We start from the raw sequence: 16,183 nt of genomic DNA, 5'->3' as shown, positions 1-16,183 counted from the left end.
CAGTATTCCCCGGCAGGGCGGCCCGTGAGGTGAGGCCGCCTGGGCGCCCGGTAGGCCGGGAGTTGTAGTCCCGGCGGCATAGCCTTGCAGAGTCTCCGGAAGTGGAGGCGTGAGCACGGGTCAGCGCCTGCTTGGGGTAGCGGGACTGCAGAAGCTGGGCGCCACTGCCGGGCCGGTCATGAACGGGCCGGCGGACGGCGAAGTGGACTACAAAAAGAAGTACCGGAATCTGAAACGGAAGCTCAAGTTCCTCATCTACGTGAGTGCTGCCGCGGGAAGGCTATAGAGGGGGGCGAAATCTCAGTTTACCCAGGTGTAAAGTGGGTGGGGCGAGCGGCTGCCGGTTCCGGGGCCCTTCACGGAGGACCGTTGGCCCAGCGCACCCCTTGTCCGTGATACAGGAGCACGAGTGCTTCCAGGAGGAGCTGAGGAAAGCGCAAAGGAAATTACTGAAGGTGTCCCGGGACAAGAGGTGAGGCACGTTGCAGGGGCGGAGGGCGATGTGGTTCCTAGGCAATCTGCATTCGGACCCCATCCCCGAGTAGGGCCACAAGTGCATGGGCTCTTTCAAGGATCCGATAGGCCTGCTGGGAGGGTCAGGGGCCCAGGGGGACATTGCTGCGCTGGGAAATCACTGTCCATCTCTCCTTTTCTCTCCTCAGTTTCCTCCTAGACCGACTTCTGCAGTACGAGAACGTGGATGAAGACTCTTCGGGTGAGCAAGATCTTGAAAAATTGATGGAGGGCGTGGTTCCTGGCACTTAGCAAGCTTCCTGGGCCCCTGCCTTTTAGGCAGTGGCAGCTGATGCAGCCCCCAGTGGTCCTTAAGCCTAGTTGCTTGCCTTTCACCTCCACCGTTCTTTTATTCAGGCACTTACTGAGCACCTATTGTGTTTCAGGCACTGTGCTTGGCACAGGGGATACAGCAGAGGCAGAGACAGGCAAAGCCCTTGGTCTCTTGTAATTTATATTCTAGTTGGGAAGAATGAGTAAATGAAGACAATACGCTAGAATTTTAGGTCATAGTAAGGACTTGAAGGTAATGAAAGCAGTTACGTGGTAATGATTGTAGTAGAACAGGGGTTGATGAATTGTTTCTGCAAAGGGCCAGATGGTAAGTAAGCTTTCTGCAACATACAATCTTTGAAGCACCTACTGAACTCTGCCATTGTAGTAGCAGCCATACCCCATAGGCAAATAAATGAGTATGGCTATGTTTCTATAAAACTTTATAGGCATTGAAATTTGAATTTCGTATTATTTCCATACGAAAAATTTTTTTTTAGTTTTTTTTTTTTTTTCCCCAAACATTTAAAAGCTTAAAAGCCATTCTTGGCCGGGCACTATGGCTCACGCCTGTAATCCCAGCACTTTGGTAGGCCGAAGTGGGTGGATCACAAGGTCAAGAGTTCAAGACCAGCCTGACCAACATGGTGAAACCCCGTCTCTACTAAAGATACAAAAATTAGCTGGGTGTGGTGGCGTGCGCCTGTAATCCCAGCTACTGGGGAGGCTGAGGCAGGAGAATCATTTGAACCCTGGAGGCAGAGGTTGCAGTGAGCCGAGATCGCCGCCACTGCATTCCACAGGGCAAGACTCCGTCTCAAAAAAAGAAAAAAAAGAAACGATTCTTAGCTTGCAGACAGCAGCAAGCAGGCAGCAAGCAACGTCTGAATAGAGTACTCAAGGCCTTTCACGGAGTAACATTTGAGTTGGGGCCAGATGAGAAACCAGCCTTCCATCCTGGGCAACATAATGAGACCCCATTTCAATTAAACAAACAAAAAAAAAGCCATGTATAGTGGTGTATACATGTGGTCCCAGCTACTTGGGAGGCAGAACCAGGAGGATCCCTTGCCTGAAAGGTCAAGGCTGCAGTGAGTCATGATAGCACCACTGTGCTCCAGCCTGGGTGACATAGCAAGACTGTCTCAAAAAAAAAAAAAGAAAAACCCCATCCTGGCTAACACGGTGAAACCCCATCTCTACTAAAAATACAAAAAATTAGCCGGGCATGGCATCAGGCACCTGTAGTCCCAGCTACTCGGGAGGCTGAGGCAGGATAATGGGCGTGAACCTGGGAGGCGGAGCTTGCAGTGAACTGAGATTGTGCCACTGCACTCCAGCCTGGGCAACCCAGCAAGACTCCGTCCAAAAAAAAAAAACAAAACAATCTTGTGAAGAAGTGAGCTGGAGCTGCCCCAGCAGAATAATAAATGCAGCTACCCTGAGGTAAGAACAGGCCAGGCTTGGTTGAAAAGCAGAGGGATGAAAAAGAACACTGTTTTCATCCCTTTATTTGAATATTGTCTGCAATTGACTATATTTTCCATCATAACCAGAGCCCCACATGCATACCTACAAAGCAAAGTTTAATGAAACATTTTTAAGATCACTGTATCCAATTCATCCTGATACTTTTTAGATTGCTTTTTTTCCCTTCGTTTAGTGCTGGTTGCACACCAGTAAATTGATTTCATGACTCACTAATGGATTGAGACCCACAGTTTGAAAAAACCCTAAGGTGGGCATTTGTGGGCCTCTTCCTGGGTGGGGCCCTCATAAGCCATGTTATGTAGAATCACCTCTCTCCAAGGTACCTTTAAACATTGGTCTGAGGCAGGGATCGGCATGTAGTAGCCAACCGCGTTTTGGGACATACTGTTTTGTCAGAACGCATGATACCCATTCGCTTGCTATTATAGGAGGATTGTAGATAAGGTTAGGGAAATAGGGGCTTACTCAGGTAGGTCATAGTAGGAGGTTTGGCTTTTATTGTAGCCTCTCATCCCCTGCCTCTCCCTTCCCTAGGGTCTTCGAGTTAACATCCTGTTTGAGGGGAATTCAGGGCAGGAGGTGGGAGAGGACCCAGCATGTTCATGGCTAGAGTGGGTTGCATCTGAGGAGCAAAGGCCAGCAATATCAGCCCCACTCCTGTCATGGAGGTCCACACCCTGGCCAGGGAGACACGTGCAAATGACACTTTTCAGCACAGTGTGAGCGCAGCCATGATGAGTAAGAGTAGAGGGTTCCAGGAGAGCCTGCAGTTAATTGGGCTTGAGGGATTCTGGAAGACTTCCCAGAGGCGGTGGCATTTGATCTGCTTCTTAAAGGGTCTCTTTGAGCAGAGACATTGGTAATGGCTTCTATAGGTGTATCAGTCATTTGTTCCATGAAAGATGGCCCTTCTGGGCAGAGGCACTGAACTAGGAAATACATTTCTTTTTTGACGAAATAGGTCAGTGTGCTGTAAAGAATACAGTTACGTTAGTTGATCGGAAAGGTGTGTTGAAGCCAGATTAAGCAGCATCATGAATTCGTGCAGGTAGTAGGGGATGTCATCAAGAAGGATGTGACCAGGTTTGATTTAGCTCACTGTGGGGTTGGGGGTGGACAGTGGATGGCAGGGTGATGTGAGACTGCTTACCAGGTGATTTTGACATGCTGGTGGCCTGACCTGTGTTAGTTACCGTGGGGAGCAGTGGATGAAGAGGAGGACTTCAGGGGTGGATGAACAGGACCCTGGTTATGGGGAGTGGGGCAGAGGCAGGAGCTGAAGACAGCTCAGCTCAGAGGCAAGGAACCAGTGGCGTCAAATAGCCAAGGAGTCAGAGTCTCAGCCTCACACCTTTCTGAGCCTCGGCGACCTCATGTGACAAGTGGAGGTGCTGCCCTTCCCATCCTTCCTTGGATCTGATGACAAGGAGAGGTGGTGAGTGGGAAGGAGCCCGGCACCCTGGCCATGTGTGGCAGGTGTGTTACGGAGGAATCAGAGCAGGAGGGGTGCTGGGGAGGCTGGAGAGGCTATGAGCCTCCCTGGGACAGCTCAGGTGTGTGGTGCATGTGCGTGCCCACTAGCTGGTGAGTCAGAATCCCCCCCGGGAGCCCTTCTGTTGGGTTTTTGGTTTGTTTTGTTTTTTTGAGGCAGGGTCTTGCTCTGTCACCCGGGCTAGTGTACAGTGTTACAATCACAGCTCACTGCAGGCTCAATCTCCAAGCAATTCTCCTGCCTCAGCCTCCTGAGTAGCTGGGACTACAGGCACACGCCACCATGCTCGGATAATTGCTTTTGTTTTTAATAGAGATGAGGTCTTGCTAGGTTGTCCAGGCTGCTCTTGAACTCCTGGCCTCAAGTGATCTGACCACCTCAGCCTCTCACAGTGCTGGGATTCTGGGCGTGAGCCCCGCACCTGGTCCTCTGGTGCCCTTCTGTAGTGTGGAGGAGGTTATACCCTTCTGGGATGGACTGGGATCCCCCCACCCCCACTGACCATCTGTTCCCGTCACAGACTCAGATGCCACTGCATCATCAGATAACAGCGAGACTGAGGGGACACCCAAGTTGTCTGACACACCGGCCCCTAAGAGGTGAGAAGAAGATGCATTCCTCTCGCTGGGGAGGGTCAGGTGGGGCGCCTGGGCTCCTAGCCACCTCTGATGCCGCCCTGTCCTTTCTCCAGGAAGAGAAGCCCTCCGCTCGGGGGGGCCCCCTCTCCCTCCAGCCTCTCCCTGCCTCCTTCAACAGGGTTTCCCCTTCAGGCCTCCGGGGTCCCCTCCCCATACCTGAGCTCGGTGAGTTGGGGTCAGGGGTGGGAAGTGGTGAACTAATATGCCTGGGAGTAAGGTGGGCGTCGTTTGGGCAGAAGGGCTGGGCTTCCGGGCAAGGCCTGCCCAACTTTGGGGACATTTGTCTGGGTGTGGCCCAAGTGTCCCATGGAGGGTGTGAGTGGGGGCTGCCCCCTTCTCTCTGGTATAGGAATGGGGCCAGGCATGACTGAGGAGAGCAAAGCCCAGGACAGCATCCTGCTGGCCCTTCTGTGTTCGGGAGCCCCGGGAGCCGCACTCATCACCATCTCTTTTGTTTTTCCATCTTCCTCCTGTTTGCATTTCTTTCCCCACCCTCACCCCGGTCCACTCCGCCTCCCATCTCCATCCCCGCTCCCGCCCGCAGCTGGCCTCCCCCCGCTACCCCCCATTCCCTTCTGACTACCTGGCCCTGCAGCTGCCCGAGCCCAGCCCCTTGAGGCCCAAGCGGGAGAAACGGCCCCGCCTGCCCCGGAAACTCAAGGTACCCTGACGTGGGGGCGCTAGGGAGGGGCAGGACGGCAGGAGGACAGCCACCTGAGGGAGGCTCAAGGCGGGGGCCTGTCAGAGAATCATGAACGATTAATTTGGGGACCCAGTCAGCACTTAGCACTGAGGGGTGGATCAGAGAAATCTCGGCTCACAGGCTTGTATGGAGACAAATCAGGGCAGAACCAGCCTTGGGGGACCTGGCATGCGGATCCCAGGGGTCCCACCCTTTCATGGCTGCAGTGTAGCGGGGCCAGGCTCATTTTCCCGGGGAGGGTGCGTGTTTTGTGATGCCAGGTAGCCCCAGACCAGGGCAGGATTACTGGATCTAGTCAAGTCAAGAGTGCCTATTAGAAACCACGTGGCCTTTAGCAAGTCTCTGTTACCCTCTAGGCCTCCTAGGCTTGGCACCTATAAGGCTAGTGGTCCTACTCGATACGACCACAAGCGCCCCTGGAGCACCTCCTGTTACACAGCAGTGCACAAAGCAGACCAGTGCCTGCCCTCACAGAGCTCACATTCTAGCAAAATAGGTAGAAAACGTACTAGAAAAATAGGTACTTGTGGAGAAGAACAGAGTGAGGTCCAGAGCACAGGGATGCCGGGGGGACGAGGCTGACACTTAGGGCCCAACAGTCTGGAATGTTCTTTGAGCAAAGACTTACAGGAAGTGGCAGCAAACCGTGTGGCTCCTGGGCAGTGTTTCTGTCAGGCAGAGACCCTGGGAGGGTGTGAGCTGGGCTTGTTCGAGGGTCTGGAAGGAGTCCGTGTCGGGAAGGAAAGTAAGCAGGGAAGTGGGTCCTGGAGCAGGTCAGAGGGGAGCTCCTGAGGCGCCAGTGTGCAGGATTTGCTGTGAATGAAGCCTTGGAGAAGGCAGTTCCCTGGCGGGGCACAGGTTGCAAGCATGAAGCACGAGTGATCTAATTGCATCTTAACAAAATTGCAGACACTGGTGGTCAGAGAACAGACTGGGTGGGCGGTGGGGTGAGTTGGGATGGGAGTGAGGAGGCCACCGCGGTAAACCAGGCCGAGGGCAGAGGGTCCAGAGGGGGCTGCAGACCCATTTCGGAGAATGAGGGTGGGAGTTCCTGGAGGACCCCGTGTGGGCTGTGCGGGAGAGAGGCCAGGATGCCTCCAGGGCTTTAGTCTGAGCAAGAGTGGAGTCTCCCTCCCTCGAGATGGGAGGGCTGTGGGAGCACAGGCTTGGAGGGAAGCTGAGTCTGGCCGCAGATGTGTCAGGTGCCACCTGGAAAGGAAGCTAGACAGCAGCCCGTGAGGGGCTGCGCGTTTGGAAGCCACCAGGCTGGTGGTAGATGCGAGCCTTGGGAGAGATGGGGATGGGCTGAGGGGCAAAGCGGAATGGGGACCAGCTGGGTGGCTCCCAGGGTTCTGGAGCCAGAAGCAGAATGAGAGGCCGCATTTGCGGTGGTCTGGAGTACAGGATCTGGAGCTTCAATCCCAACTCTGCCATTTTCTCCGCGTGACCTTGGCCCTGTGAGGCTTCACCTCTTGAGCCTGAGTAGCAGAGGTGACAGTACTGGCCCTGGTCCTTAGCCAGGGGGTGGCGGGCAGGTTGGGGAGTGGCGCAGCATTGAGGGGCACTTGGAGGCTTTCTGGCTGGGTGCTGAGTCCTGAAGCGGAGTCGTGTCTGGGAGCAAAGTTCTAGGCATTCTGGAGAGAAGATTTGGGAGGGCGGCCCAGGTCCATAGTTGTCGGGGGAGGTGGGGAGAAGCCAGGAAAGGCCTCAGTGAGGAGAACGTGTGAGCCCAGGGTGAGTGGATTTGGATATTCCTGGCTGAAGTCAGGGTGGGAAGGGCGCCAGGGCCACAGTGAAAGCACTCTCTGGGCCAGAGCAGGAGTGGTAAGAAATTGACAAGAAGAACCAGGTGGGGCGGCGTCTTGGAAGGCCTGGACACTGGCCTGAAGTGGGAGTTTGTCTGTTACTGTCAGGGGAGTGAGGAGATGGAAGGAAGGGAGTCCAAGCAGAGAAGCGCTAACTGTGAAGACAGAAGCAGGTTGGTTCTGTCAGACCTGAGTCAGATTTGGCCGACTTTGAATCCCAGCTCTTCCAGTACTCACCATGCGACCTCAGTGTGTCATTTCACGCTTGGAGCCACAGCTCTCTTTCTCTGTTCAGTGGCGTCCTTGTGTGGAGAATGTGAGTGAAGGGATGAAAATCGCTTGGCCCATGCCTGGCCCCTAGTAAGCCACAGAGAAACGTGAGCCACTGCCAGTCAGGCTGAGAGGATGCCACTGAGGAAGTCCAGGCCAGGGTGGGACATGCGCACAGTGGGGAAGGAGAGGGGGTGGCCAGAGAAGGGGATAGTGCTTTCCAGTCATACACACATGTCTGCTCCCGTGTGTACATGTGGGGGCCTGGTGCAGGGCGCGGGGGTGCTGTTCAGAGTTGGACCCCCTGTCTGTTACCCATCCTACCAGCCTCCTATACCCTGAGGCCTGACCCACCCTGGCCCCCACGCCACCCCAGCAGCGGAGATGAGGGTGAGGGCTCCTTAGGAAGCAGAGAGGCCACAGGGCCAAATGTGACACTCAGAAGGGCCACTGGAGACCACACATGGTGTTTCCTGCCAGCCCACCCAGCATCTAGCCCAGGGCCAGACTGGACACTGCCACTGCCCCCCAGGACCCAGCGGGCCTATGCCTCAGGACCTCCATGTCCACACCAGGTTCAGCCTCCTCCGCTGGCACGTGACCTCTCCCCACTCCCCAGTGTCCTGGGGCTGGGAGGCCATTAACAGAAACCACCTGGCACACAGCCTGTGCCCAGTTTGTGCCCACAAAGCATGGGGACTGCGGAGGAGACCCAGAGAGCTCTCTGGGGAGGGTTTGTGAGGACCTGGCAGCCGGGGGTGCTGAAGGGTTGGGCAGGGCAGAGGCCACTTCCCAGCCTCAGAGGACAAAGCAGGACTTCTGACAAATAGAGCAGGATGCCCAGGTGGAGGGGCTGCCTGTCATCCGGCAGGCAGCACTCCCGTCCCGAGGCCCTGAGTGGCGCGGTGACGCGCTCAGGTCTGTGTTTTAGAGCGCGCGCTCTGGCTGCAGTGCGGAGGAGCTGGATCTGGGAGAGGCTGCAGGCAGGGAGTCCAGTTAGGAGGCTGGGACCGCAGCCCAGGTGAGCTGAGAGGAGGGCTGGGCCTAGGTCACGGCTGCGGGGATATCGAGGAGGGGCCCATCCAAGACATGATAGAAGCTTCTGGGGGGCAGAGAAGCCACCGGGGCTCTTGGCTCAGGAAGCCTGCAATACCCTCCGCCGAACCAGTGAGTTCCGCAGAAGAGGGAGAGGAAGCTAGTGGCAGCAGGTGGCACCTTCGGGGCCCAGTGGCAGGCAGGCAAGCACTCCAGGCTGACTCCGCCTCTGGCTTAACCCGTCTCAGGGCAGCCCAGGCACCTCCCTGGAGAGGGCAGGGCCGGACCTTTCCCTCCCAGTTTCCTGTGAGGCACCCCATCCCCTCATCTCACCTCCATCACCACCCCCAGGCACTTGCTGGTTTGAGGCTCTCGAGGGGCTGGGGGCGGGCAGGCCCTGAGTGCAGCATAGGTTGGCCTGGCTGTGCCCAGGGCCCCTTCCCCATCCCCAGAGCTGCCCTGGGGGGCAGGGCCTGGTCTCCTGAGGCCCCAGTGCCTCCCTGACTAGCCCCCCTGTGTTTCTTCCCCTGCTGCAGATGGCGGTGGGGCCCCCTGACTGCCCTGTGGGAGGACCGCTGACCTTCCCTGGCCGGGGTTCTGGGGCTGGGGTCGGGACAGCCCTGACCCCCCCCCCCCCCCCCAAGATGCCCCCCCCGACGATCCTGAGCACGGTCCCTCGGCAGATGTTCAGCGACGCAGGTAGCGGGGATGATGCCCTGGATGGGGACGATGACCTGGTGATCGACATCCCGGAGTGACCGCGACATCATGCCATGCCCACCACAGCCCTGCCCAGCACCCTCCCCGTGCCAGCACACACGAGCCCAGCTTCCTCGGAGGTGTTTATTGACGCCCAGCTGCCATGCTCTGGCCACTGACACAACCAGAAAAGGCGTAAACATGCACGGGTGTCCCCCAGGAGGGTGGCAAGGGCCCTGCCTTCAAACTCTGGCCCCCTCCACGGGACAGTTATTTAAACGAGTGGCCGGGAGCATCTGCCACCTGCTGGGGAGGCAGAGACCCTGCGATGGCCACCCCTTTAAAAGGGCAGCTGTACAGGGCTAGGTTTTTGCAGTGAAGTTTCTGTATTAAAGGAGTGGCTCTGGGTGTGTTTTTTGTCCTTTTCTCTTTTTTTGAGGCATTCTCTTCCTCTGAACCTCCCCTAATCCGACCTCCTCCCTGTGGGGGGAGAGGGACGGGGCAGCGTGGAGAGGCAGGAGTGAGGAGCGTGGGGTCCTGGGGCCGGGCTCTGAGCATTGCCCGGGTGTGCAGAGGATGGGGGCTTTGCATATTTGCAGGGACTAGCGAGTCAGGCAGGAGGTTTGCATATATGAATATAGAACTCCACAGCCCCTCACGAGCAGACAGACCCAGGTCACGGAGATTCACAGAAATAAGACAAGTAGTGCAGGGTGGGGGCAGCCCACCCCATGTAAACGTGCAACACACTCGTGCGAAGGTTGGGTACTGCACCCGGCCCGATGGGCCTGTGCCAGGACACTACTGTCCACTCAGGCTGAGGACAGAACCCCAGCCGCGGGGGGCAGCTGGCTGGTCAGGGTGTGCCAGCGCTCCAGGGCCGCGTCCGGCTGCTGCAGGCAGTCACTCCAGTGCTTCCGAGCCTCGCCTCGGGCACCTGACCCCAGGGACACGCCACCTGGGGGAGCAAGTGGCAGGGTCAGGGCCACCTCCCTGCCACTCACCCTCCCTCAGCACCCTCAGCCAGCTCCTCCCTCACCGATGAAGTCATTGGATTTGCCAATGTCATAGTCCCAGACGGTGACTTCCAGGGTCTTGGTGGCCAGAGTGGAGAGCTCTATCTCGTAGAAAAACTCCTGAGAACAAGGCCAGCCACCCATTCATGAGCTGGCTCCCCAGCCCCTCCCTGGCCTCCCTCTGCATCCCGTCCCCACCCGGGTACCTCGTTAAATTCTGGGTTGAGAGTCTTCTTCTTCACGCATGTCTTATGCTTGGATTTCTTGTCCACATCAGGCCTCAGGTACCTAGAGGTGGGGTGGAGGGAGAGGAACTGAGGGGTCAGGGACAGGCCAGGCCCAACTCGGGCCAGGGCAGGCTCCCTGGGGAGGAGAGGGTCAGGGTGAGGGCTCACGTCTTGACGTAGGGGTCCGAGTAACCGTTGACGTCCATGGCAGCCAGATGGGCGCAGCGCAGGATGCCTACCAGCAGTCCCCGGCGCCGCGAGCTGTAGCTGAGACTCAGCAGGATGCGGCCACGCTCCTCCAGCAGCCCCGGCCCCTGCTCCGCCTGCTCCAACTGCGGGGCACAGACGCAGGGTCAGCCTGGGCCCCTGCCGCCTCCCACCCACATGCATCCCCACCCCTTTGAGATGCCTCACCTCCTTCAGGTAACAGGAGATGCCCCTCAGCGCAGCCGACATGGAAGAGGGGGACGCTAGCTGAGGGGGCAAAGAGAAGGTTCTGGAAGCCTGGCCTCCCCAGGGTCCCCTCCCCCGGCGCCCCTGCAGCCCCCCGCACACACCGGGACCTGGCGCTCTAGGCAGATGTTAAAATGTTTCTTCTGCGAAGGCTTCAGGCGGCGGAGGGGCACGCGGATCTCCCCAATAAACTCATTGTGACTCAGCTTGTCCTCATCACAGACGGCGATCCTGGTGGGGAACTGCAGCATCAGGGCCCCTGGGGTACCTGAGCCCCGTTCTGGGGTGTAGGAAGGGCCTTGAACCAGCCCAGCTCTGCCCTACACACTCCGTCTCATCTGGAAGACAGGCTGGCACTTGAGAAGGACAAGCGGATTTGCCCATTCCACTGTCCCTCCCTGTGCAGCCAACCGGCTGTCCCTGGTCCATCAGAACGTGCTCGGCCATTGTGGGAAGCCCTCAGAAATCTTGGAGCACCCCGATCACTGCCTCCATTCAGGGCCTGGGGGCAGGAGCCAAACACCACAGTGGATGTGGCCATAGACACAGGCTGTGAGAGCCTTGGACAGCCAGACGAGGACCCCATGCCTCCTCAGGAACCCCAGTCCTTTTCCTGCATGTAGCAGAGAGCCAGCCCCACAGGGACTCACTAAGAAATGATTGCTCTCCGGCCACGTGTCCTCCTGCAACCCCTGCCCTGCCTCTGCAGTGACCCACTACCAGGTTGGGCATCTGTGGCATGGAGGATGGGCAGATCCCAACCCTGCAACTTCTGAGCCACCTGTGTGACCTTGGGCAAGTCACTTGATCACCCTATGCCTCAATTCCCATCTGTAAATGGAGATGGTCAAGGGAAAGAAAGAAATGTGAACATACTAAGCCCAGGCTGGGCCCTGGTGAGCACTCATTTTTAGGTCTCATTCTGGTTTTGGCCTCTTGGCCTCCCCTCCATTCCACCCGCACACCCGACACCAAGGTGGCCTCCCTGCCACACAGCCCTGACCATCAGGGAAGGTCCCAAATGCAAATCCAAGCACAAAGGCAGAGGTCTCTCCAGAGCCTGGGTCTCGCTGCCAGCTACCTGACTTGAGGGAATACTCTCCTCATATCTCCATCTCCTGGGATGATGGAGCAAGTTCCCTGTCCCTGAAGACTTCACTCCTTAAGAGATTTTAGGGGAACTCAAGGCACGGAAGGGGCAGACCAAAGCTGCAGAGGTCTGACTTCAGCCAAGGGCTCTGAGGAGTCTCGGCAACCCAGGAACGCTTTTGGGAGGGGCCGGAGCTTGGACTGAGCCTCAAATGAGCGGAATTTAGGCTGGCTGGAAGGAGCTCTCCAGATAGAAAACAAGGTAAGTTCAGGAGTTGTGGAACTGGCCAGTTGGAAGAAGGGAGTCCTCTGTTTCAGGGGCAGGAGATAATTTGTTTTTGAGACAGAGTCTCCCTCTATCACCCAGACTGGAGTGCAGTGGTGCAATCTCGGCTCACTGCAACCTCTGTCTCCTGGGTTCAAGCGATCCGTCTGCCTCAGCCTCCCAAGTAGCTGGGACTTACAGGCACATGCCACCATGCCCAGCTAATTTTTGTATTTTTAGTACAGACGGGGTTTCACCAAGTTGGCCACGCTGGTCTCAAACTCCTGACCTCAAGTGATCCGCCCACCTTGGCCTCCCAAAGTGCTGGGATTACAGGTGTGAGCCACCGCACCTGGCTGGCAGGAGATATTGGGGGGCAGGAATGGCAGGGAAGTATTTTGGCCTGCTGCCAAAGGGGCTAGGGAGCTGCTGATGGTTCTTGAGCATCAGAGAGGTACAGGCTTAATGGGACATAGATCAACCAACCAGCAGTTACAATGTCAGCTGTCCCTGAGCTGCTGCTGGACCTGGGTGGTGGGGAGGGGGGCCCTCACCTGAGCACCTTGTGCGTGATGTCATCATCCGTGATCCCGCTGTACGTCAGGTCCTCATTCCACACGGGATTCAGTGTGTTCCTCTGAGTCTTCGTTTTTAGCTTATTAGCCTGGGGATGAAAGGTTCTCAATACCTGTCCTCCAGCCCCACGGGCTGGAGGCACGGGCTGGGCCGAGCAGGGCGAGAGGAGGCTGTTACCTTACAGGCTCCAGGCAGCAGGTGCAGCTTGACGTAGGGGTCGGCGAGGCCATTGAAATCCATGGGCTTGAGGCCCTGGAGAGGAGGGCAGGGGAGAGGGCTGGAGGCTCCCGGCACCTTTCTCCCTCTTGTAGAGCTGGACCCTGGAGGACCCCAGAAGGGGGTTGCAAGGGCAGGAGGAAGGAGCAGGCCTGGGAAGGGAAGGAGGAATGGGCCCCCTCTGGGGGCTGCACGCAAACTGGCCCGGGCTGGGGCAGCAGGGAGTGCCCACCTTGGCCCTGAGGATGCTACAATGCAGAGTGCAGGAGGCCCGGTCATAGAGAAGGTCAAACTCCAGCATGCCCAGGGCGGCTGGAGAGAGAGGAAAGGCAGCATGGGTCGCTTTGGAGACAGGTTTGTGTGAGAGGCCGGCAGGTGGGCACTGGCTGTCTCTCTCTCTCTTGCCAGCCGGCGAGTGTGAGTGCAAGAGGCTGAGTGGGCCCATGCGTGTGTGCGTCTGGGTCCCTGGCTCGGCCGCAACTGGGGCTGTGTGGGTGGTGGAGTGTCTCAGCAGAAATACTGAATATTGAGCCTTGCTGAAGCTGTAATCTCCACACTGACTGCAGCTGTGGCAGCCATCCCTGCCACCCCCCCCCCCACCACCACCACTGCCCTCCTCCCCTACCTACATGCACAGCCAGCAGGGCCTGTCCCCCTCCCCCTGCACGGCAAGCCTGGAGACCCCCACCAGCACATGGGGCCTCCAAGCCCCCAGACTCACTGGCATCATCTGAGTCATAGCTGTCCACTTCCGCACCATCCTCAGGCGTGGTGGCCCCAAGGAGGGCTGCAGGGGGGGCCAGAGCCAGCGGGGCCAGATGGGTGGGGGCCTCCCCGCCACCCCCGCCGCCCCCTTCAGGTCCTGGTCCCCGGCGGGGGAAGTAGTCAGAGATCTGGCGGATGGGCCTGATGGGCCCGGGGCACACGTTGATGGCCATGTGCTCCTGGATGTTGATGGTCATGCGGTCGCCCCTGCGGCCCCTCATGCAGCACCCCTGGCTGGGAGAGGGCGTGTGAGCCAGTGAGCCCATCATACCTAGCCATTCTGGCTGAGGGCCAGGCGACAGCCTCCTCGGTCTGCAGGGCCCTCACTAGCCTCCCTTCCTAGGTGTCGAGGGAGAGGGTGGCCTGTGCCAGCCGGTGGCAGGCAGGAGGCCTGGGCCTTGCAGACCCCACGCTGGCTCCACAGGGGCTGGGCTGCCAACCCACTCCCCGCAGAAGTCGAAGTTGCACCACCCCGTCCTCACCCACCCACCTCCAGGTTGTCCCTGTATCATCTTGCCAGCTCCTTCCTCTCCTCCCGGGCTCCCCTCTGCTCCTGAGCCTGCCTGTTCCCCAAGGGACCCTGCAGAGCCCCGCCTCTGTTTCTCGTAGCCTCTGTCCTCCTCTGCACCAGGCGCTGGTCTAGTCAAGGTGTCACCCACCCCTCTGCTCCCACTGCTCACTGTCCCTTCATTCAGCCCCAGGACCTGTCTGCCTGCCTGGTTCCCCGGCTCGCTCACCACAGCCCCCGGTGGAGACCCCAGCCTCAGATGCCACCCCTGATTCCCCAGGGGAGCCAGAAATTGCAGCCGCAGGAGAGCCGAACACCCCCGTAGCGCACACAGGCTGGCACTCTCCCCCGCACCCTCACGCCCCCGGCCTGCCCAGCCCCCTGCACCTGCCTCTGCCTCCAACAGGTGCCCAGGCAATGGGGGGACGGCGGGCGCAGGCTGGGCGGCGGCGGCCGGCTAGAAGAGCGCGGAGTCCGGCTGTGCGAGCCGAGAGGGAGGGAGCGCCGAGAAAGTGCGGGGAGGAGGGGGTGAGCGAGGGTGGAGGCGAGGATGCAGCCGGCGCCGGCAGCGGGGGGGGGGGGGGGGGGGAGGGGGGGGAGGGGCGCCGGGGCTGGGGAGGGGGCGGGATCTCGGACTCCCACCCGGGGCCCGCTCGGGAGCGCACGCGAGCGCACACACAGACACGTGTGCTCGCGCGCGCACACTTACGCAGGGGCACGCGGGCCGGAACACACTCTTGTGCACACATCCAGCCGGGCACCCCCGCGCGCACACGCCCGTGCCCACGTGTGCACGCTCACACCCTTGCACACCCCCAGGCGCGCGCTGGCACACTTACCCGGAGAACTTCGCACGCACACGCACTCGCAAACACGCGGGCTCCCTGCGCCACCAGGAAGCAGCTGCCAGAATCGCCAGGTGTTCCCCAACTACTCCTGGGAGACCCGGGCCCCCGCCCCCGCCAGCGCGTGCGGCCACTACTCCTCCTTCCCTCCCGGGTCCCCAGGGCCGGACCACCGGCCTCGTCGTCATGGCGACGCCGGCTCATCTCCCCCCAACCTCGCGCGTCTTCACGCCCCTCCCCCGCAGGGAGCTGGGGCCTCCGTCCTCCCCTCCCCATGTCTGTAGGGACCCAGAGGCGGACAGGAGCAGGGGGTCCGATCCGCCTGCTGTCGCCGGCCGGGGATCTCGGGGTCCCCCGAGCCGGGCTGGGGAGCCTCACGATCTGAGGGAGGAGGCAGAGGTCTGACGCTGCGGCTTCCCTCACGCCTCCTCCCTTTGGCCATTCAGGCCTCTCTCCTTGTGGCCCAACCCAACTCCCAGGGGCCCATGTCCCCTTACCCGGGACGGCATCTCCTTTAGGAACCACCCTCCCTCACCTTTCCCCCTGCCATCTCCAGTTCTGCCCCGCAGGTGGGAAGGGGCGTCGGGGCTTGGCTCTGAAGGCCCCCCGAGCCCTGCGATCGTTCCCCATGGGCTGCCATTTCTCACCCAAAGCCTGCCACCCCCAAGCCGCCCCCCTGCCCTGCCCTGCGCCTGCCACGAAGTGTCAGTCCACCCCTGGGCTTCCGTCTTCACTCACCTGTGCCCCAAACTTACCATCCCGAAAACAGGAAAGGGCTTATCACCCCCGCTGCCCACCACTGACTCACCCAACCGTTTCCTGCAGTCCCTGGGACACACCTAGACGGCTCAGGCCTAAGGATCTTGGCTCACATGCGCTCCTCTACCTGGGACCGGCGTTTCCTTAGGGAGTCACCCTGGGTCCCCTCTTCCTAGGAACCTTCCTGGGGCATCCCACACTGCCCCTCAGCTCCAGCGCCGTCAGGACTCCGCTCAGCACCGTTTCGCCAGTGCCTCCCCCACCAGCAGGGAGTTCCACGGGAGCGGCTGATTCATCTGGGAGTCCCTGGTGTCCCAAACTGGGCCTGGCACGAAGTTGGCATCTCTAAGTGCTGTTATTTAAAAGAGAAATATGGTTGCACGACAAAGTGAACATACCGAACACCACCTAATCTTACCCTTAAAAATGGTGAAGATGGTACATATTGATGTGTGTATTTCACTGTAATTTTTTTTTTTTTTTCTAAGTCAGAGAAATGGGGTCCAGCCTTGTGGCAGATGCCTGTAATCCCAGCTACTCCAGGG

At 59.0% G+C, this 16,183-nt stretch overlaps 2 protein-coding genes across 5 annotated transcripts in view; one reads left to right on the top strand and one right to left on the bottom strand.

The window, feature by feature from the left end:
- The first annotated feature begins 83 nt into the window (after window positions 1–83).
- On the top strand, window positions 84–9,328 carry INO80E (INO80 complex subunit E). 3 transcript variants are annotated; one of them, XM_023191222.3, is made up of 8 exons: window positions 98–259; window positions 402–472; window positions 663–715; window positions 4,290–4,368; window positions 4,461–4,572; window positions 4,952–5,068; window positions 8,117–8,206; window positions 8,757–9,328. In XM_023191222.3, the coding sequence occupies exons 1-7, from the start codon at window positions 179–181 to the stop codon at window positions 8,183–8,185; spliced, it is 582 nt and encodes a 193-aa protein (XP_023046990.1). In that variant the 5' UTR covers window positions 98–178; the 3' UTR covers window positions 8,186–8,206; window positions 8,757–9,328. The 3 variants fall into 3 exon arrangements, with proteins under 3 accessions (XP_023046988.1, XP_023046989.1, XP_023046990.1); XM_023191220.2 differs by lacking the exon at window positions 8,117–8,206 and having other exon boundaries at window positions 84–259; XM_023191221.3 differs by lacking the exons at window positions 4,952–5,068; window positions 8,117–8,206 and having other exon boundaries at window positions 95–259.
- DOC2A (double C2 domain alpha) overlaps window positions 9,050–16,183 on the bottom strand; it is a 39,036-nt gene continuing 31,902 nt past the window's right edge. The window contains exons 1-12 of one of the 2 annotated variants that reach the window (XM_026455400.1): window positions 14,874–14,959; window positions 14,426–14,512; window positions 13,483–13,760; window positions 12,994–13,073; window positions 12,723–12,797; window positions 12,524–12,633; window positions 10,720–10,846; window positions 10,577–10,636; window positions 10,331–10,494; window positions 10,142–10,223; window positions 9,959–10,055; window positions 9,050–9,877 (exon numbers count right to left, since the gene is read on the bottom strand). In XM_026455400.1, coding sequence (XP_026311185.1) covers window positions 9,732–9,877; window positions 9,959–10,055; window positions 10,142–10,223; window positions 10,331–10,494; window positions 10,577–10,636; window positions 10,720–10,846; window positions 12,524–12,633; window positions 12,723–12,797; window positions 12,994–13,073; window positions 13,483–13,747 — 1,206 coding nt within the window. In that variant the 5' untranslated portion in view covers window positions 13,748–13,760; window positions 14,426–14,512; window positions 14,874–14,959 and the 3' untranslated portion in view covers window positions 9,050–9,731. Of the gene's footprint in view, window positions 9,878–9,958; window positions 10,056–10,141; window positions 10,224–10,330; window positions 10,495–10,576; window positions 10,637–10,719; window positions 10,847–12,523; window positions 12,634–12,722; window positions 12,798–12,993; window positions 13,074–13,482; window positions 13,761–14,425; window positions 14,513–14,873; window positions 14,960–16,183 lie in introns of those variants that run through there. The other variant, XM_031934465.1, reaches the window with a different exon arrangement.

Source organism: Piliocolobus tephrosceles, chromosome 17 (assembly GCF_002776525.5).
Source record: "Piliocolobus tephrosceles isolate RC106 chromosome 17, ASM277652v3, whole genome shotgun sequence".
Classification (NCBI taxonomy): Eukaryota; Metazoa; Chordata; class Mammalia; order Primates; family Cercopithecidae; genus Piliocolobus; species Piliocolobus tephrosceles.
The sequence above is the reverse complement of the archived record's forward strand: the minus strand, read 5'-3'. Positions and strand labels throughout refer to the sequence as shown.

Excerpts from the sequence above, each read along its gene's own strand:
- INO80E (XM_023191220.2), top strand. The coding sequence starts at position 179 with ATGAACGGGCCGGCGGACGGCGAAGTGGACTACAAAAAGAAGTACCGG. Across the intron at positions 4,369-4,460 it reads GACACACCGGCCCCTAAGAG|GAAGAGAAGCCCTCCGCTCG; the intron begins GTGAGAAGAAGA and ends TCCTTTCTCCAG. Across the intron at positions 5,069-8,756 it reads GCCTGCCCCGGAAACTCAAG|ATGGCGGTGGGGCCCCCTGA; the intron begins GTACCCTGACGT and ends CCCCTGCTGCAG.